Here is a 21,421-nt window from a genome sequence, read left to right on the forward strand (position 1 = left end):
CTCGTATATATGTAGCAACTGGTGTGTGGAAATGCTGCCCCACTTCTACACGACAAATGGAACATGTAAATCTGTTCTGAGGAGGACAGCAGAGGCCTTTAAAAATGTTTGTTGACGCTGAAGTCTGGAAGTGGGGGAGAAATAGTGAAAACCGCTGTACAGTACTTCCATCAAAGTGTGCAGGCTTGTTCGTGCTTAGCTTGCAGGCGCAGAATTTCATTCTTGAGTTTGTACTCTAGCTTGCAGGCTTTGGCAAAATTCCTTCTTAACCAGCTTCTTCTGAGAGAATGGCTTCCAGTCTCCTTTGCTCCAGGGTAGCAATTTCCTAGTTCTTGACCTGAGTCTGAATTTCTGGAGGCAACTTCAAACTGCTGATGCCAGCGTGAGACAAGCTTGATGTCTCTTATTTTCGCATGACTTGGAACTGGTTTTCATATGATGCTGTTTAACTTTCTCTAAAGTTCTGCAGTGTTCCTACCTTAGGGTTTACTCCTTTCCTTCCCGAACTGCAGGATACATAGGGACATGCTAAATGGCTCAGGTCCCTTGATCTTGAACTATGTGTGAGTTGCCACTAGTCTGCACCAAAGAATAAAGAAGCAGCAGTAAGAACCATCACCAAAGACCAAATAGGGGTCTGGGAAAATGTGGAGGTTGCATATGTGACAGCTGAAGAAAACATCCAAAAAGGTTGTCTATGGAAAAGAAGGACACAGGTAAAGAGGAAGACAGGAGCTGCACAGAGGAAACCATTGGCGTATCGTAAGGGGGGGCAAATGCCCTAGGGTGCCACAACTGCAGGGGCTGGCCCCCTTCCTGGCCCCCCACCTTCCTTGGCCCCATATGGAGGCCTTCAGAGGGCGTTCAGATGAAAACCAGATGTAATGTTTTAGGCCCTTAGAAGGCCTTTTGAAGGCCAGGAAGGCTTCCCAGGTCCTCAGAAGCCCTTCTAAGGGCCAAAAACATCCATTCCAGTTTTTGTCTGAAAACCATGAGTAGGGTTTAAAGGCCTCCCCCTGGCCTTCAGAGAGCTGGGGGGCTGCATGCAGTAACCTCCTGCTGAAGGCCTTCTAAGGCCTCCAGAGAGCCTTTAAACCCCACTTCTGCTTTTCATCTGAAAACTGGAAGTGATGTTTTTGGCCTTCTAGAGGCCTCAGAGGGCTGGAGGAGGCCATGCGCATCCTACTCCATTCCTCAGAAGGCCCCTTGGGAGGGGCATTCTGTGGTTCTGGTTCCAGGCAGCACAGGGGCCAGGATCGCCAGTGGAGGAAACTGGTTTAAGCATAAAACTCAGACTGGTGGGCCATGGAGTCCAATGTAATGTTTTAGACTGCAGTTTGTTCTGGAATGAGTTGTACTGGTTATATCTCTTAGCCCATTGGCTAAGTAAGCTGAGATCTTAGGATGGGCTTAGGATGTGTGGCAGAAAGTAAAGAGAAGTGAGTTGAGGAATTTTTAGGCCTTTGAGGTTGCATCAGTTCTCCCTTCTTTGCTGCTGTTGGTGACGCATGAGTCCTGCCAGTTATAAAGCTGGCTATGGATTGTGAAATGATAGTGTTGGAGAAAACATGTGAATGGGGTTCTCAAGAAAGGGAGGGCTGAGATGGGAAGGAGTATCTTATTCCACTCTCATCCCTGCTATTCAGCACCAATCATTACCTTTTTGCTGTCCATTTTATTTACTGGTTAATTTATATCCTGCTTTTCATATAAGACAGTCAAAGTGGCTTATAAATATAAAGAAATTCACTGCAACCATTAAAAAAAGGGAGGCAGCAGCAGCAGTGTATCAAATTTACATTAAGTTAAAAATGCCTTCTCGAATAGTAGTGTCTTCAGTTGGCCTCTAAAAAGTGTAAAGGAGAGAGCTAATCTGACCACCTTTGGAAAGGCATTCCACAGGTGGGATACTTCTACTGAGATGGCCCTTTATCTCACTGAGGACCTGCCAAATTTCTTTTAATGGCAGGCCACAAAGAAGAGCTTCACCGAGGGTTAATGGAGAATGAGCAGACTTATTTGGAAGTACATGGTCCTTAAGCTGACTGGTCTGCAGATCATTTTGGGCTTTAAAGCACTTTGAATTGAGCCCAGAAACATATTTGACAGCCAATGGCACAGAGATGAAAGTAGTGAAATGTCCCTCCCTGATGATGATCTGGCCACTGCATTCTGGACCGCTTGCAGCTTCTAAATCATCTTCAAAGGCAGCTTCATCGCAGTAATCCAGCTTGGATGTAACAAATGGGTGGATAATTGCTGCTAGAGAGTTGTCCTCTAGATGGGGCCACAACTGATAAACCAGCTCTAAAAAGAGCTCTGGGATATGGCTGACACCTGGGCACCCAGGGACAACAGCAAATAACCCTGAGCTGTGTAAGGGATTTTTCAGGGGACATGCAACCCCATCCAGAATTGGAAGAACCCCACTTGATGGATACATCGTCAACACCAGAACCTTGGTCTTGTCTGGATTAAGTTTCAGCTTGTTTACCCTCCTTCATCCCAGAATGGCCTCCAAACACTGGCTAAGGTTTTCCATTGCCATTTCCCTGAGCTCTCGTGGCATGCCTTGCCAAATATCTTTAAAACATCAACTTTAAACAGATACTTCCCAATTATTCATAATGCATTTATTGTCTAGCAGCTTGTCTTTAACTGTTGCAAAACTCAGGACGCACAAGGAGCGGCTTCCCGATGAGGCCGATGCTACTGTGCCGTACAAAACGGATACAGTTGGCAGGCAACCCCCAATGTTGGGTATAGAGTAAAAGATTCTCCAGAACACTTGTGCATAGGTACTGGACCGGTTTCAAGAGGTACGTGTTAAGGGGAATGTATATACAACCCCGAATCTCTCTGCTTTTTCTGGCTGCTTCTTTTTGATTTCTCCACCCACACCCAGCTCCAGCCGGGATTTCTGATGGAGCAGTTATTTCAGGCACCCAGCCTGAACGACAACATCAGCCAGGCGACCTTTCACAAAATGGAGATGGGGTAACATGAACCAGGGGCCAAAATTAGACCACCATACCACACCCACACATGCTGCCTCCGCCATGCCCTGGTGGGGGATGATGACATTGTGATGGAGTGAGGCCTGCTCTGTGTGGCAGAAGAGAGAAGGCCTTTCCTGCAAAAGCGTGATTAAAAAGTGTTCTTGGCTGAAATTAAAGAATGTGGAACCTGGAACTCCTTGGGTTCCTTGGCAGAAGAGGGGAGCATGGAGACATAAGCAAGGATGGTCCAGGGTTTAATTTGAGCCAGGGCTGCTCATCAGATTTAGCAGACTGTAAAACATATGCTACAATTTGTGGTGGGTTTGCTGCAATTACTCTTCTGGAATTCTGTAGAAAATCTAGTATCTGGTTCAGAATTTGGATTCTCAGATGTTTTTATTTTGCATTAAAGTCAGGTTTCTAGACCTCATGAGTGAGAAAGAAAAGTTTGAATGCGTGCAGGCACCACCTGCTGGAAGTTGAGAAACTTGTGATGGAGCTTGAATGGTATTCAAGGTGCCCAGTGCGGATCCCTCTCTTTCCCTATATTACTCTCTATTTTCTATTTTTGCCAGTCTTTTATGGCCTTGAAATTTTCCAACCCACAAAAGGTATAATAATAATAATTAATAATAGATGAATAAATTATTAAAGCTGAAATAAATCAAATTGTAACATGTTGACCATTGTTACTATGAACAGTGCTTCAATGCTGCAAGCTATTAAAAACTTGAACATTCTCAATCATACCTTCAATAGCATGGCTTTCCCCAATTCATTACATCACTCTTTGTCCCAGGGTGATTGACAGCCATTCTAACCAATGGGAGCAGTGCATTATGGGCCAGTCAGTGCCTGTTTGCTGCCTGTTATGACAACAGTCTCCAACAGTGTAGTTTCACAGAGCACTAAACTTACAGGGAAAGTATCCTCTGTGCTATCCGAGGTATTGCTGTAATGAAATTTAAAACTGGACTGAACTCTTTCTAGACTTGAATAGTGGGAGTGAGGTCACTGTGATTACCTATCCACTAATCTTCTACATATAATATCCAGGTTTACTTTGGACGCTGGCTGATTGAGGGTGGTCCCTATGTGATTCTCATTGATATTGGGGCAACTGCTTGGAGCCTGGATCGGTGGAAGACAGAACTGTGGGAAAGCTGCTCCATTGGGATTCCTTGGTATGATCGAGAGGCCAACGATGCAGTTCTCTTTGGTTTCCTCACAGCCTGGTTTCTGGGTGAGGTACGGAACATGGTTTCTGCCAGATAACATTTGCTCCTTTCCCCATGATCTGTTCCCCACTTACTGTTTGCTTATGCTTCTTGCCTAGTTTGCTGCACAATGTGAAGAGAAGCCATTCATCATCGGTCATTTTCATGAGTGGCTGGCCGGGGTTGGTCTCTTCCTTTGCCGGGTCCGGAAACTTCCAGTGGCTACCATCTTCACCACTCATGCTACTTTGCTAGGCCGCTACCTGTGTGCAGGCAGTGTGGACTTCTACAACAACCTGCAGAATGTGAGTTTTGTGGAGGTTGATGGAGGTGCGTAACTGGGTTTTTTTGACCCCAAGTAGCATTTTAGTGAAGAAATTATGTAATCATTGCTCAGAGGTTGTCAAAGATGCACGCATCTTTCCTCAAGAGAGAACTTTTGTTATGGGGAAATGGCATTTTTCCAAAAGTCTAAACAGCAGTATTTTGCTCCAGGAAAAATGTGATTCTGTCCCACTGTTGTGACAACTTCAATCATAACTTTCATATGGGGTTTCTTTGCTTAAGTGGCAAAAACGCCTATCGGACAAAGCGTATGTTGATGCCAATTATGAGAACCACACAAATGCCCCTTAGCAGTTCATAGGCCTTTTGCTTTTCTTCTTATTTAGTCTTTTAGCAGCTAAGTTCTCTCCCTTCTCCAGCAATTCAGTGTGTATCTCCTCAGATTGTAGCAGGATGGGTGAAACATAGAAATGAAATTGACAAAAGTAGGGTAGGAAAAATCAGCAAAGCTATCCTCCCAAAGCAGAAGTCTCAGTGGCAAAGTGTCTTCCTTAACCCCCGGACAATTTCCCCTCCAGTGGGGAGTGGACATCACACTGCGAGAGACATGCAGAATGATTAGACAAAGAAAAAGAATCCATCTGGAGTAGTTTCCAGGATCCTGCAAATAGGCCCCGTGAGTCCTACATTCCATGTTCTTCTTATCACAAAGCACATATTTGCTCTTAGAAATACATTATTTTACCAACTGTTGGCATCTTTCTCCTCTCACTAGTCTTTATCATTCAGAGTCCTTTTGGGCTTTGTTTAATATTAGTCCATATCCTACTTTAGTTTAATGTGGACAAGGAGGCTGGGGACCGGCAGATTTACCACCGGTACTGTATGGAGCGGGCTGCTGTCCACTGCACACATGTGTTCACAACCGTCTCCCAGATCACAGCTGTGGAAGCCGAACACCTTCTAAAACGAAAGCCTGGTGAGTTGCGCTAAAGTTGGGGGGGGGGGTGGCTGGTTGTGTACAAAGACCCCCACGGTCTTCAAGTTCTGGTTTCTCTGAGAATAACTGGTTGTCTGTGTTCGGCCCTGTGTGCATTGTGGATAACACTGAATAGAATCTAGTTTCTGGCATAGACTGTGGAATCTTGAGCGTATGAGTGTTCTTTTTGTTGCGTACACGTTTCTAGTTCTTCTGGGCAGAGGCCGCAGTTCAGTAGTTGAACATGTGCACTGCATGCAGAAAGTGGCATCTCCAGTTGAAAGGACCTTGCCTGACAATCCTGGAGAGCTGACTGACAATAAAGTTTCACTTGTCACCCCATCACAGGGAGGTACAAATGACTGCCCTATATGAATATAGGATGTTTCCTTTATGCGTAATGTATGCATATATAAATATATACATTTCTGTTCCCCATAGAAATTATTTATTTTTGACGTGTTTAGGTTTTTATTTTGTTACCCACTCTGGATCACTGGGCGCATCCAGGTGTACTTCATTCAAATGGTGAGCCTGATGTGGAGCATTCTCTCACCCCATTTTCTTCAGGTTTTGTGAGGCCTGCCCAGTGCATCATGGGTCAGGAAAAAGGAGGAAGCAAGAAATCCATGTTCAGTTTGCTGATTGACATGCCTGTTGTCGGCATTCCAATCATGGAGGAAGCCAGGCTCATGTGCTGGAGAACTTATGTAGTACAGTCCCTGCTTTTTTTCCAAAAAAGGCCTTTTGAAGTTTGAGCAGGTTCAAAATCCTTAAATAAACAAAATTCCCTTCCTGTTTCCCCCTGCTCCCAAATCCAGACATTGTAACTCCGAACGGTTTGAATGTCAAGAAGTTCTCCGCCATGCACGAATTCCAGAACCTCCATGCCCAGAGCAAGGCCCGTATCCAGGAGTTTGTCCGAGGACATTTCTATGGGTGAGTCCCGTGGGCCTCCTCTGGGGCCATCTTGTCTCACAGGCACCAGCTCCCAGGAAGTGGTGTCTCTAAGGAAAAGTAGCAACAGTGGTGTGGGACGAAGAAAGCTGGGTTTAAATTTTAAGCTCTGAAAGGTGGGGGACATTCCTTGCTTACAGTTCTTTAGCAGAGAAAAAATCAGGATAGAACTTCTTAAAAAAAAATTTTTATTTGCGTGTGTCTCCATCACAGTTTTCATTCCCATTGTAAAAGGTGAGGGACTGGACCTTTTTCTGAAGGGAAAAAAAGTGATGGTGATCTGCCTCCTTGTCACTTGTTTCTCCAGCACTTTCTTCCTTACATCTTCTGATTCTGTTCATTCCGACTTCCTTTTTTCCCCTCTCCCCTTTTTGTAAGTGGTGATCTTATAGTGTAAAACTGCAGGCAGAATTCCAACTCCTTTATTTTGTTTTGGTTTTAATTGGTATGCAAATGTATACTATTTGGTTTACTATACAAACTGGTATGGTATATAATTTTTACTGTAACTACCTCATTTCCTAGAGGTGCTTAATAAATAATGCATTGGATTGCAGCTGTAGGCTTGTGAAAGGGGGTTGTTCTAGCCCTCGGAGTCGGTGGCTGCTTTTCCTTGGAACAGCTAGCCAAACGCTGCTTTCCATACTGTGTTATGACTGCTTTGAACTTTGTCCATCTTAAAGAGCAGTTTACTATGCTGGGCTGAAGGGGGAGAGGTGGACTGCTGTGTGAAGGAAAAGAAGGCACAGATTGCTATCTGATACAACACTTACTTAGGAGTGAGTTCTGTTCACTGGGACTGAAATTCCACGCAACAGTTGAAGCATTCCTTGTGCTCTTAGAAGTAGTTTTTCAGTATTGCTGTAACAAACACCCATGCTTCTAATGCAGCAGTAGCCATGTCATTGAGCCAGTCTTAACTGCTGGGGCTTTTAACTGATGAGTCCTACAATCATCCACATGCCTGCTTGGAAACAAGAGCTGTTGGGATGTATTTAAAGAAAGTTTGTCATAAACTTAAATCCCATTGTCAGGACTAATTTAAGCCTCACTGGTTTCAGTGGTGTTGATGATTTACTCCCAGGTTAGTGTACATGGGATTTCAGGCTAAGCTAACATGAACATGTGCATTACCGAGTCTGAAAGGACATCTAGTTTTTTGTGCTTTTTTTTTTTAAATTTAATACTCATTTCCTGCCCTTACTGTATTTGGTTCTTGCTTCCTTCTGTCCTTTAATCCTTTCTAAGGGAGGTAATACTGAGAAATTGGGTGACCTTGAGCCAGTCACTGAGATTTGTGGTGAAGTGGAAGTTTGAACACTGTAACCACTTTGGCACTAGCTCTGAAAAGTGTTCTCTTTACCTCTGGGATAGAAAGGTAGAGTGTCCCCATTCGCAAGAATGAAGTTGATGCCTACCCTTAGAATGCCTGAATTGATGGCACTGGAAAGCAATTGATTACAGTAGGGTTTTTTTTTTATGCAATTGCTTTTTTGAGTAACCACAGACAATTCTCATTTTGTTCTGAAACTTTAATTGAATGGTCACTGTCCTGTAATAAAACATGACACTGTAGGGTGAGAGGTGAGAGAGAGAGAGAGAGAGAGAGAGAGAGCGCTAAGTTTCAGTCCTTGTAGGGAGTATTCAGCTGCCTGTTCAAGAGTCCCTCATTCGCCCACACGCTTCCTTTCATTTTTCTAGGCACCTGGACTTCAACCTTGACAAGACAGTTTTTTTCTTCATTGCGGGACGCTATGAATATTCCAACAAAGGGGCTGACATTTTCTTGGAAGCTCTGGCCCGGCTCAACTATCTGCTCAGGGTAGGTAAAGACAGGAGGACTGTGATGTGGGAAGAGGAGCAGTTGTATGTGGGGAGGAGGCAGCTTGTAGGATTGCACGGCCCAAATTCTCCTGGTCATTTCTGGCCCTTTGAACTCTTAAGGGCCAGTGTTCAGGTGATATTTTTCCAACGGGCCTCCTAAACACATGAAATGAGCACGTGCATCTTGCTTCCTCTTGCACCACAGCTCCATCAGCTAATCACTTGTGGACTAAGGGTGGTTGGAGGAGATTGTACAAACCACCCCTTGACATGTGGTTTAACTACTAGTTTAAAATCATGTGTTTAAGTGATGTGCTGGAGAGCACGGGTTTCCACAGGGAGACTCGAGTTTGCAGTTGTGTTAGGGTGTAGGTAGAAAGCTATGGGGTGAGTGCCCAGGGAACTCTGAAAGAAAGGTAGGAAGCCTTCTTATGAATTTCCTTTGAACTCCGTACAGTGTTTTAAAAAGGGAGGTAGTGGTTTTCTTAAGAGAATGTAGAGGAAGTGCCTCTGATGGAGCAGATGAGTGGGCTGGCCTGCCCCCTGGTGACTGAAAGGTGGAAGCACAGGTCATGACTGACATCCACATATTTCTTGCCTCTGTTCTGGCAGGTGAATGGCAGCCAGACCACAGTGGTGGCATTCTTCATCATGCCAGCTCGGACCAACAACTTCAATGTTGAGACTCTGAAAGGCCAAGCAGTCCGCAAGCAGCTCTGGTGAGTGCAGACCCAGAAGTCCTTACTCTATTTCACAGGCTGATTTGGGCATTATTAGGCTCAGTTCACCCTCTGAAGGGATTGGGAATTGTATCACATGTACCAGTTATATCGCAGCCACTAGACCAGGGTTTGGCAACCTACAGCCCATGGGCCAGATGCAGCCTGCCACTCAAAGTCATTCAACCTGTAGAGCTTGGCTTGGGAGGCTTTACCTCCCATCCAATTAGCTGCGTGCTGGACAGGGAGTAGCAGAGCTGCCTGCCCAGATTTGTGGAGTTCCTGTGTTGTGGCCCTGCCATTCTCTGTCCAGCATGCAGCAAATTGGGTGGGAGGCTTTGCCTTCCAAGCCAAGCCCTGCACAGCTGCTTCCAGGAGCTCGGCAACCCACAAGTGAAGATGTCATTGTTGAACATCTGGCCCCTTTGCCCCAAAAGGTTGCCAACCCCTGTGCTAGCCTTTGCTTCCTTTACAAGGAATAGCGTTCCCCCATCTTTGTCACCCCTTCCCCCATCTTTTTCTCTACTAGGTCTCACTAACCTCTTTTTCAGGAAAGAACCCAGACGTCTTGACAGCTTTCTTGTACCACTGTAATGGTCGTAGTAGTAATAATTTATTATTAAGGGCCTAGATACTGTACAAAATTTACTTATAACTTATGCCTTGACATAGGCTAATAATCTTAGGAGCAAAGCCTGACCCATTATGAAAGGACAAGGGAAGGAAGGCCAGTCAATATTAGCCAAGCTGAACAGTTGTATCTTCAGGCTGTTGACAGTAAAAGCAAAAGGGAATGGGATATTAGGAAGAAGGGCATTGCAGTCATAGGGAGCTACCCAAGATAGGGGTGCAGGCGGATAATAGAGAGGATTCTGCTTAATTTCCGATTCGTACCTGTAGAGTGAAGGATCCAAAAGAGTTGCATTGAAAGGAAGAATGAGAAAATGAAGGCAAGAGGAGAGCAGAAGTCCAGTGAAGAGATTGGTACAAAGAAGTAGTGTGATCTGACCTTGAGCTGAAGATAGCATTTGAGATTCAGCAAAGGTGCTCAACAAAGCAGCAAAACCAACAAGAATGTTGCAATAATCAATCTGGGAACTAGTAAGAAGAAGGGCTGTAATGTTGGTAGCATCTGGAGCAAGAAAAGTACTCTTAGTGCTCGTTCCTAATCTCAAACTCAGTCTGTTTTTTCCCCTTCTAGGGATACAGCCAATGCAGTGAAGGAGAAGTTTGGCAAGAAACTCTATGAATCACTCCTTGTGTAAGTAATTCTTATGAAAAGGCAAGAGAAGGGGGGCTGGGTCGAATGTAGGGTTTGCCCCTATTTGCCCCCCTTAGGTAGCTTCTTGTATTGAAGAAATCTTGATTCTAACACAGACATGATTTATAACCTGGTAGGAGGTAATACAAGCCCCTCTCATACTTGTACTGTGTAACTCGACCTGTATTCCAACTCCATTTAAGCACCATTGAGCTCTGCCTACCTCCTCTTCTACCTTAGGGGGAATCTTCCTGACATGAACAAAATGCTGGACAAAGAAGATTTCACTATGATGAAGAGAGCCATTTTTGCCACGCAGGTATCAGGGAGCATAGGGAGGTGAATGCAATTTAGAGATTAGACGATGCATAGAAGGTAGGCTGGGTTTGAGTGGAGAATTCTTAGAAGGAAGTGTAGCCAAGCAATTCCTCCCAGAGGATTCTGGGAGATCTGTGCATCTTGGGGATGGTGGCATGAGATACCTAGAGAAGGTGACTGGGAGCTGGTTCTAGAATTACTTGGATTAAAGCAGCTCTTATTCAAATTGGGTTTTGCTTGAACATGATAGTGCTTTAGATCAATGTTTTTGAATTCACGGAAATAAAGACTGGAGCCTTACAGAAACGCTAAGGACCACAATGTCTATCTTCTCCAAGGTCTAGTGCTCACTGACGATTGTGCTGTACTCCTTGAGCCTACAGGCAAAGGGCCCTCAAATGTGATGGAGTTCTCCTCTATACATACACCACAACATTCATACATATAGAACATCTGATTCTGAGGAAGGATTGAGCCCTAGTTCTGGCTAGGGTTTTTGAGTGAACTGTGAGAGAGTGTTAGATTTTAGGAATTCTAACATTCCCAGCTTGTGAGCTTCTGATCCCTGGATGCATGTTCTGCACACGTTCTCTGCAAATCCTCATTCTGTAAGCAGAGCAGAATGTCCACATTCTGCTTTCAGAATACCTTCTGCAAATATGAATACAGTATATTTGCTTAGATTTCCATGGTTTTGTTGCCCAGCCAAACTTGCAAATGATGGATAGGGAGGGAGCGTGGAGGATGTTTCACATTTTTCCTGACACCCATGGAAAGCTTACCTTCTTTTTGTGGCATTTATTAATGGCATTTATTAAGTGGCATTTATTAATGCATGTCCGTTTTCCTCTCCCATCAGCGCCATTCCTTTCCTCCAATTTGCACCCACAACATGCTGGATGACTCCACCGACCCCATCCTCAACACCATCCGACGTATTGGCCTCTTTAACAGCAGTTCTGATCGTGTCAAGGTGAGTGCTGACGGCTGGCCACGCTGGCTGAACAATGTTGCAAGAACGTTTGATGCTGCTTTGCTGTGACAGACTGATATGGCTACCCCAAAGGAAGTTATCGGATTACTGGGGGACTTGGCTGAAGTTGGTCACAAGAGCTGAGCTATCTAGATGATGGATAGGAGATGCATGGACAGTTGCTATTTTGTGTTTTATTTTGTTGCATTGCACAGTTTTGTAGGCAGTGACCTCCTCAAACCTGGGACACACCTTTTGGCCCAAAATGAGTATCACAAGAACCCATTCCGTACTCTTCTACCAGTATGGTTGTAGTGTGTGTGATGAGGACTTGCCTTTGGTTAGGCTGTGGTCCAGCTGAAGACCAGAGGCATGGATTTTCCATAACATGCACATGTGGAGAGGCAGGTTATATAGTTCTTAGGTACACCCTTATACATTTATACGGGTGGTTCCTGGACCACAAGCTGTTCACCTGCTGTCTGCCATTTCCCTTCTTGTCTCCTTCCAGGTAATCTTCCACCCTGAATTTCTGTCTTCCACCAGTCCCCTTCTTCCTGTTGATTATGAGGAATTTGTTCGAGGCTGCCATTTGGGGGTGTTTCCTTCATACTATGAGCCATGGGGCTACACACCGGGTAGGTTGGCTTGGCAGGTAGGGCATTTGGGACCAAAAAGAAATTCTAGTAGCGTGCTGAGCTCTGGGATGTTCTGATTCTGGTTTTATAGCCATAGCTATAAAGCCTATGTGATAGGCTCAGCCATCACAGGAAACTGTAACAAATCGGGAAGCTTTTAATTCAGCCTGGCATTGGAGGGGAAGGGAGGGGGGAGCACATGAACATGTTGCGGTATTGTAAACAAGCTATGGTGTGTTAGATTGGCAGAACACTTGGGTCATAACCTCCATCCATTGAGTTCCAGATCCTTACACAGACGTTTGCCTACACGTTTTCGAACACAGGTTTCACCATTATATAATAAAAGCCATTTAAAGAAAACACAAGTAAAAAATTATTAGTGGTCTGAGATAGGTATGGGGTTTTTCTGACAGTTATGTTTTACGAGTACAGTATTTTGGTCCTTATGGTTTTAGTACTTTTTCTATTCCATTTTCCTGTGTTCCGCTTGAAAGACAGGACAGGATCATTCACTGCATTTGTTTAATTATATTTCTTGCAACCTGGGGGTTATAACCGTTTCAGCGGCCTCCGTCTCCATCCGCAAAGAGCTCACAATCATATGTTTTGATTTTGGATGGTTTGAGGCAAGGGAGGGCAAGCCAAATAACGTTTTGCACTTGCTGTTCTTTTTATAAAATGAAAACTGAGGATTACAAACACTTGAGGAAGGAAAGCTCAACTTTTGAATATTCCTGATATCACATCTTGTGAGAATTCTAGAAGGACCATCATCGCCGTGGAGTTGGTTGTTGGTGCATCTTAATTTTGTTCATGTTGCTACCAGGAAAAGGCACATCAAAGATGGGTTGTTCAGCTTCTTGAGGGGATCATGAAGATTTGCCCCGCCAGCCTCAGATCTGAGTCTCTCTCTCTTTCTCCCCCCCCCCCCCAGCTGAATGCACAGTCATGGGCATACCCAGCATCTCCACGAACCTTTCCGGCTTTGGGTGCTTCATGGAGGAACACATAGCAGATCCATCAGCCTATGGTTGGTATCGGGAAGTGTGATTGTTATATTTTTGGGTACTTTTGAAGGAGAGTGTAGTACAATGGTCAACAGGAGTACATAAGGCCAACACTAGCAGTCATCCAGGACTTCCTTCACCTACTTACCGACATGAGTGGTCATCCCCTGCTTCTGTGATTTCTCTCTTTTACCTATGAGGCTTCTAGGGGAGGATGGAGATTCAGACCACATGGGCATGGTGCTTCTGTGTTTTAGAGAACCAGTTTAATTATCCAGAAGCAATAAAGGGCAAAACCTCCATTCTGGGTCCCTCCCCCTTCTCTCATTATATTTACTTCTGCTGCAGCTATGTAGTTGGGAACAGAACAACAAGGGAAAAACCAGAGGGGATGAGAAGAAATTCCACCACCTCCTTTACTGAAAATTCTATATGGGGAGGAGCTTAAGGGGGTGGGAGTAGAGAGGGAATGTGCCTGTCCACCTGTGTCAGTGTCAAGTGTAGCCATTCAGCCAATCTAGTCTTCTCCTGCAAGCCCCAGGAAGAGGCTGGGAGCTCAGAATTGTCTGAGGTTCTTGAAGAAGATTTTGAGCTGGGGCATTTCCTGTCTTCAAGAAGAGAGGAAGATTTGAGATGTATGAGGAGAGGCGGCACTGGGAATCGGAGTTCTTGGTTCTTGGAGAGTGGGATTAACTGTTGAGAGCATGACATGCTGACAGCATGCTGGCTTTGTGCTGCTTCCAAGTTCAAGGCACTATGTCTCTGAATACCAATTACCAGGGAGCAGCAGTGAGACAGGAGTATGTCTTTCTCTCCTGCCTGTGGACTCCCGAGAGGTAGCTGGTTGGTCACAGAGGGAAACGGGATGCTAGACTAGGTGAGCCTTTGACCTGATGCTGCAGGGCTGTAATGTGAGACAGGCCTCTCGGCCTCTCAGAGTAAGGTGTATTGTGCCAAGAATTTGCAAATCACTTGTGCTCTAGTGGTGTGGATTGGTCACAGATTGAATGTTGCCATCTGCAGTGAACCAGTGCCAGGCATATAGAGCAGAGTATCTTAGAGTTGTTGGGGTAGAGCAGCTTCCCATATCCTTGTTGTGCTTCTACCAATGGCAACGTTCAAAAGAAAAATTTATGACTGTGCATTATGAGTCTTGTTACCCTAGTCCAACATAGAGAGTCGTCTCCTTAAATCTTTTGGGTTTCACCAGGGATCTACATCCTGGACCGTCGTTTCCGGGCCTTGGACGAGTCGTGCACGCAGCTGACCTCCTTCCTCTACAGTTTCTGTCAGCAGTCACGGCGGCAGCGCATCATCCAGAGAAACCGCACTGAGCGGCTTTCCGACCTTCTAGATTGGAAATATCTGGGCCGGGTGAGCTTGCCCTGCAATGGAATGTGCATGGTGGCTGTCTCTGTCACCCACTCTTCCTTGGTATTATGGTGGCAGGGCCCAGGAGAGGGGGGTAAAGGGGGTAATTTGTACCCGGCCCCAGGGTCAAAAGGGGGGCCCAGGACCCAAAGGAGGGGACCTAGAAAGTTCCTGGGATCTTACATTTCCCTATCTAATCAGATTTGTTGCCTGCACGGGATGCTGCCAACACTACCACAATTGGGGATGCTGGGGACACTACTGATGCCACATGGGTTGGTAGACCTGGGCTCCAAAGACTTTTCCAGTTGTCTCTACCCTCCTCCCACCCTGCCCCTATTCTACTTGCCCGTCCCCTGCTCTGTTTCACCCCTTTGCAAAGGGGCCCAAAAGAAACTGTACCCTCTGATAAAATTCATCTCAGCAGCCCTGTATGGTGGCCCTTGTCTTGTCCTTCATCTGCTGCAGTTCACCCTGTTTTCCACTAGAGGGTGATCAGCCCAAAGATCTATTCAGGACATTTCCCCAAATGGATATTTTAAGCTCAGCAAACCCTGATCATGCTTTTGAGTTCTCTTTTGCTTTTGTCAGAAGCAAAGATAAAGTCAGAAGCATCAAGGCATGGCCCTGGAACCAATTTCAAACACTGACGTCTGATCCTGGGTTATGTGAAATTAGGGTATTAAGGAAAGTGCCCCTGAGCAAGTACAGAGTGACTTTCCCTCTCTATAACTAGCTTTTGCTGTTTTAGAGTTTTGGGGGAAGGATTTCTGTGCAAGCTTGAGCCACACTTTATAACTTAAGCCAGTGTTTCACAAACTGTGGGTTGGGACCCACTAGGTGGGTCATGAGCCAATTCCAGGTGGGTCCCCATTCATGTTAATATTTTATTTTTAATATATTAAACTGGTATATGACTGCATTTGGAAAAATGTTACAGATCTGTACTTTTAACAGGCTATTATGTATATGCTTTTAACAATGAGAGTCAATGGGACTTACTCCTGGGTAAGTGTAGGTAGGATTCCAGCCTAGGATTGTTAAAAATTTTCCTTTTTGTTGATGTCGCTTCCTGTCATGACATCCCATCCAGTGGGTCCTGACAGATTCTCATTCTAAAAAGTGGGTCCTGACGCTAAAAGTTTGAAAACCACTGAATTAAGCTCTTGGAACTAACAAGAGTTCCCAGATGGTTCTGCACACTAGTTCCCACTGTGGGAGTAAACTTGTGTTTAGGCTGTACCACTTTGGATTGTAAGTTAAGGCTCATATGATGGAATACTCTTCCAGCCGAAAATGAAAATTCCTGTATGTAGAAAAGTAGCTTTCCACAGAGGCAGTTATGCTAGAATTTTTCTCCCTGTTGTTTTTTTTTGTTAGGAAAGGGCATTCATTCTTGTGAGCCCCTGTAGTGAAAAATCCTAGATTTTCCCCAATGTTTTGCTTTTCTTTCTTTCATTCCTTTTTTTCTTGCTAGCTGGCTACAGGGGGACCCCAAAAAAACAGAACCCTTAAAAATTTTATTAAATCCTACAAAGGTCCAGTAAATTTCAAGAAACTTACTGGACTCAAACTTCAATCTATGTACAATTATTCCCCAAAGTTTCAGTTATCTTGGTCGCTTTGCATAAAAGTCATGTTCTTTCCAGTTTTATTCAAAGATTTGTGGTTTCTGTTTTCTTTGGGTCACCCTGTATTTTGGACCTTTCTAGTTCCCCAGAGATTTCTGTGATGCCCCAGCATCCTAAAAAGACTGCTGCAGTGTGTGTGGCCCCATTCCATCATTGAAAAGAGTTGCTGTTTTAGCGAAAGGTGCGCCCGCTTATCATTTAAGGACCAGAGTCCTGGGTCAGCGTCACAATCTTGAGTAGAGAAAGATACCCACTTATTTGCATTGGGGCTCTTGTTTGTTTTCAGCTTGTCTTTTAACCATATGCCCACCTTTGTTCCCAACCTCCTTATCTTTCTTTCCCAGTGGCTTTTAGCCATGCTTTGTTTTAGGCCATTCATCGCTGTGTTCCTTCAACCTTTTAATAAACTCATTTTTTACATTTTTGCCTGGTCTTAAGTTCACTCAGGGGAGATTTAATACAGAACTCCCCCAAATCCAGGGATCCTCTTAATTTGTAAGGTAGCCTCTTTCCATAGCCTTGGGTGGAAGAACCCAGCAGTCTAAGAACTAAACCTCTGAGATGGTGGTTCTGAGTACAGGAAGCAAATGTGCATTGTGGGAAGCTGGCTGGGTGATACTAATATTATTGGGCATCTGTGAAACTCTAAGTGGATACAGCGAAGAAGATTCTGATGTCCATCTTGTCTCATTGCTGTGCATTTCTTCCTTTGTAGTATTACATGTATGCACGGCATATGGCACTAGCAAAGGCATTCCCTGACAACTTCACCTATGAGCCACACGAACCTGCAGCTGTAAGTATAGCAGAACATCTGCTTTGTATGGCAAGGTTCCAGGATCAGTCCCTGGCATGTCTAGTTGCAAGAATGTCAAAATACCAGGATGATAAGGCACAACAGAGTACAAGAGAACAAGTCTGTCCTGAGTAGCATACAGTGCACCCTCCTTATCCGCAGGGGTTTGATTCCACACCCACCCCCGCAGATAAGGATTTCAGCGGATGATGGGATCCACTCCTGAAGCTCGCACAGTTACTTATCTGGAGCCTCCAGAAGCCTAGCCTGGATCATGCCAGGCTGGCGACCCACTCTGTTGGCCTCCACAGGCCTCAGGTGGCCCATAGAAGCCTCTGGAATTAGTCTAACCGGAAGTCTCCAAAAACTGGAAGTAGCTTCCCTAGGCTGCTATGGGCCATGCTGAGGCCTGTAGAGACATAAAGTGGGTTGCCAGCCTGGCACAACCCAGGAGAGGCCTCCGGAATCTCCAGATAAGTACTCCCAAGGAGCCTCCGGAAGCATCCGTACAGTCTAAAATTCAACACAGGAGAGGGAAATGGAGGTAGGAACAAACAGGGGAAGAACGTGCATTTCTTAAGCTTAGTTTCAGGAGGGTATAAGGCTTAAGGCAGAGGTTGTGCTAAGGGTTTCCCGCAAGAAAATGGGATTTTGAGAAGGGATTTGAAGGAAGAATGAGGCAGTAGCATGCAGATAATCTGGGAGGCAGTTCCAGGCATAGACCCCTGGCGTGAGATCTTCAGGAGTCATTGCTAGTCAGAAAACAGAACAGATAGGAGCACAGTGGTTGAGCTTGAAGTTCTATTCAGATGATCCCTTCCTCCTGCAAAGCATCCATGTCCCTGACTCCTTTGCAAAAGACAAACAGATCTGTTTCAGAAGCAACTGCAACTCGGCCATTCCATAGTCTCATTCTTTGGTTCATGCATTTTGTGTTCCTCTCCCCTCCTTGCAGGCTCAGGGCTTCCGCTACCCACGCCCGGCTTCCGTGCCACCATCTCCCTCCATTTCCCGCCACTCCAGCCCTCACCACAGTGAAACAGAAGATGACGATGAACGGTACGACGAGGAGGAAGAAGCAGAAAAAGACCGGCAGAACATCAAGCCGCAAGCAATGATGGGTCCTGTTCCTGAGTGGAGGAAGCGCCCTAAGAAGGGCTCCAGTGAAGCCAGCACTTCCTCCAATGCCTCCAATGCCAGCACTCCCACCCTTCCTAGCAGCCCCAGTGACCTTAGCAGCCCCACCAACTCTCTGATTGAGGAGAAGAATTAGCTAGAACAATCATGCTGTGAAACACCCTCCTACTTTTCCCATGCCTCACCCCCACCCTCGGTAGGTCAGCTGTTCTCTAGTGCTGGATTTGGAAATGGTTCTAGATTGTAGGTTCTAGCAAGTTCCAGAACTGAGGCGGAGCTAGAGTTGGCATATTCCTATGTTGATCTGAAAGGCGGTCCTGGATCAGGTTGTCCAAGCAGAGGGGGGAGGAAAGGCACCCGTAGTCTGGAGTGAAACGAGAAAAAAAAGCTCTTTGCTCACTCTAGAACACGACATGCATCCCTGTGTTCTGCTTGATCTAGAAGGTCAGGGCACACATTCCTCTAGATGTAGTCAACTGTCCTATATGCTGCCAGTCTTTTACAGGAAGCTATCTCTATTTCTGCATTAAAATTTGAAAAGTCAACAGCCTTCACTTAAGACATAGAAGTGATATGAATTCTCAGTGCTGCTGGCTGGGTAGCTTTGTGGTCTAGAATATTGAGCAGTGCTACCCCAATGTATTGCTGACTCAGAAATCCTACAGGCTTTTATAAACAAATGTTTATAAAGAGGATTCTGTAATACCAGAAGGTAGTTCTTGGTTCTTTTTATAATGCTGGATTGCTGGCGTAGGGACCTTGTGAGGTACGGCCAGCAAGGTTCTAGAATGTTCTGGCATTCTAGGAAATTCCAGTCCTTGAGGAAACCAGAAGCACTTTTTAAAATCCACTGGCCTGCTTTGTTCTAGTATAAGAGGAGGACCAGGCTTGTCTTTTTAATAGTGCCTCTTGAATACCACAAAAAGTTCTCTCGATTCTGTGCTGAGTTTAAAGGAACATGAAGCCACTGAAAGCAAAAGACCCTGGAAAGTGAAAAGCAGGGATTTTGGAATACTGGTCCTTTCAAATATGCAGAGCCAGACAGAGTTTAAATGAAACTCTGTTCACTGCTTACAGATCATGTCTGGTGGGAAAAGGGGCTCTGTTGATAAGTGTTTGGGCTGGAGCTGATCTTGACTTTAAGACAAGTCGAAATAAGGTGGGAGCTCTTAGGATTTTAGATCCTTTGAGATCTTTGTCTCTCAGATGTTCAAGGAATAAAGAAATGCATCATATGTGTGTGGCATTCTAAGGTAGAAGAAAGTGAGGACTGTGTTTGCTGTGCAAATCATTCTGAATAAGTGGCTTGACTCAACAGGAATTTCATTCAAGACTGATAGTTGTTTCCAGAGACATAGTCAGAGCATAGAAACTGTTTTTGTCCTGGTGGACACCCTTGAGCACTTGAGAATAAAAAGATCACACAGAATGAATCATATTGCACTTATCCTTATTCTCAAGTGCAATATGATTCATTCTGTGTGATCTTTTAAGTGCCATATTGAACTCAAAGAGGGATATATGCAAGGCAGCTGGGATCATGGTCTGCTAAAGCAAATGGAACAAACCAAATGACTTGAGTTGCCTTAAATTTTGCCTCCAGGAATGTAGGGTTGCAGGCACTCCCTAGAGCCAGCTCTAAAATGTATAGGACTCTCTGGAGCACTTCCTTGACTTCTCCTTCATGACAAGTCTTGAAGCATTTCAAGGTGTTCTGGAGAGGGCTGCATGCCAAAGTGTGCAAGTAGCTATGGTACATATTTCTTAATGGATGCAATAACTGACACACAAGTCTCTTAAAATAAAGACAGCTGCCAGCATGACCCCAAGTGTATGGCAGTTTTAACAGCCTGGAGTGAGTCTTGTTGGAAAGGCCGTGCTAAATACCTGCAAAGTGGCATCCTTGCGGCCAACTGTGGGTGTCTTAGAGACCATTGTTTGAGTTCTCAAAGTTGCCACAATAATCCAGGCTGTTGTGTTGTCAATTTTATACAAAGATGTGGGCCTATGGTGGTAATGTGAGTGGATGGTGTAGCCAAGGTATCTTTGAGAAGATGGGTTTGTGCAGAAATGTAGAGAAAGTGCTTCTGAAGAGTGTAAGGCTTGGTTATGCTATCCAGCACAAGAGGCAACTATCTAGGGTGGATCAAATCCTATCCACTTAGAGAGCCCCCAAAATCCTGCATTTGCTGCCAACTCTATCAACTGAACTAAGGATAATCACTTTTTAGTTAAAAAAAAAAAAATCCCCTGCAGCTTAGATTACCCCCTTTTGTTTGTGCTTCCTGGTCCTATGGGCTAACTAAGCTTCCATATGTGGATCATGAACCCTTGTCTCTTCCCCAGCCATTACCAGAGAAATCCACTTAGTTTAAGGTTTCATGGCCCACCATCCTCTCCTCTCTCATCCCATAGATTTTTATTTATGATGGTTGAAAAGTGCTTGAAGTTCTCAGTTTCTCTCTTCCATACACTTCCTTTCCCCATGTGGGAATGTAACTGTGATGAATGAAAGTTGCTTGTGAGATGGAACGTCAGTTATTTAAGAATAAACTCTGCTTTGAAAAACCTGCTTCAGGATAATGTTTGGAAAGGAAGGTATTGAATCTTTTCAGGTACGTGATGTGTTAGTACAAAATGAGTCTTCCAGCCAAGGGAGAAGGAGGTACAGCAGCTGCTTTGCACACAGGAAGCATCTCTAGCTACAAGGGAACAGGATTGAGAATGGAATTTGCTTTATGTCTCTTGGTTAATGCATGCAGGGGTACTCTTCCTCAAGGCAGGAATGAGAAGCACCTCCTACAGAGGTAGTGGAGGAAGGTAGACCACCCTACGGGCTGGACTAAAAGGGTGACAGCTGTGCATGGCGTGTTGAAGATCCAACACTGAAAACTAAAATGGGGAGGAGGACTGAGTGCTTTTGCCTACAAGCCAGTCACATACAGGGATCTGAATTGACTAACTCTTACATACATTTATGTCAGCAGACCTTCTGCAGTAGATGATTTGCTGTCAACTGCTGGGGAAGAATGATTGGTGTGTGTCCTATGAATTGACAGACCAGCTTGAGAGATATTTCAACCTTAAAATACTAGCCTATGCTTTGAGACCAGAGTGGGCCCATTGTATTATTAGAGGCAATGCAAACAGCTTACTACTGTATTTTAAAATAGTGATATAGGCACAGAACAGATCTGTCAGCAAATAGATAACCGGGGCTAACTCTTCCCTTGCAAGAATGGGCAGCTGGCAAAACAGATTAGCCTTCTGTGGGGGAAAAGTGAAGCTATCTCCTCCCTTGGTAGG

The 21,421-nt window shown here is 44.9% G+C and overlaps 1 protein-coding gene across 2 annotated transcripts in view; it reads left to right on the forward strand.

The window, feature by feature from the left end:
• The window catches only part of GYS1 (glycogen synthase 1), a 31,677-nt gene extending 10,994 nt beyond the window's left edge, over positions 1 to 20,683 (forward strand). For both annotated transcript variants that reach the window (XM_066627616.1, XM_066627618.1), the window contains exons 4-17: positions 4,056 to 4,247; positions 4,336 to 4,521; positions 5,336 to 5,480; positions 6,302 to 6,419; positions 8,139 to 8,259; positions 8,874 to 8,980; positions 10,182 to 10,241; positions 10,482 to 10,560; positions 11,419 to 11,532; positions 12,044 to 12,170; positions 13,108 to 13,203; positions 14,391 to 14,554; positions 16,898 to 16,978; positions 17,934 to 20,683. In XM_066627616.1, coding sequence (XP_066483713.1) covers positions 4,056 to 4,247; positions 4,336 to 4,521; positions 5,336 to 5,480; positions 6,302 to 6,419; positions 8,139 to 8,259; positions 8,874 to 8,980; positions 10,182 to 10,241; positions 10,482 to 10,560; positions 11,419 to 11,532; positions 12,044 to 12,170; positions 13,108 to 13,203; positions 14,391 to 14,554; positions 16,898 to 16,978; positions 17,934 to 18,251 — 1,908 coding nt within the window. In that variant the 3' untranslated portion in view covers positions 18,252 to 20,683. The remainder of the gene's footprint in view (positions 1 to 4,055; positions 4,248 to 4,335; positions 4,522 to 5,335; positions 5,481 to 6,301; positions 6,420 to 8,138; positions 8,260 to 8,873; positions 8,981 to 10,181; positions 10,242 to 10,481; positions 10,561 to 11,418; positions 11,533 to 12,043; positions 12,171 to 13,107; positions 13,204 to 14,390; positions 14,555 to 16,897; positions 16,979 to 17,933) is intronic.
• Positions 20,684 to 21,421: the final 738 nt, after the last annotated feature.

The sequence above is a fragment of the Tiliqua scincoides genome, chromosome 5, assembly GCF_035046505.1.
Source record: "Tiliqua scincoides isolate rTilSci1 chromosome 5, rTilSci1.hap2, whole genome shotgun sequence".
NCBI classification, from domain to species: Eukaryota; Metazoa; Chordata; class Lepidosauria; order Squamata; family Scincidae; genus Tiliqua; species Tiliqua scincoides.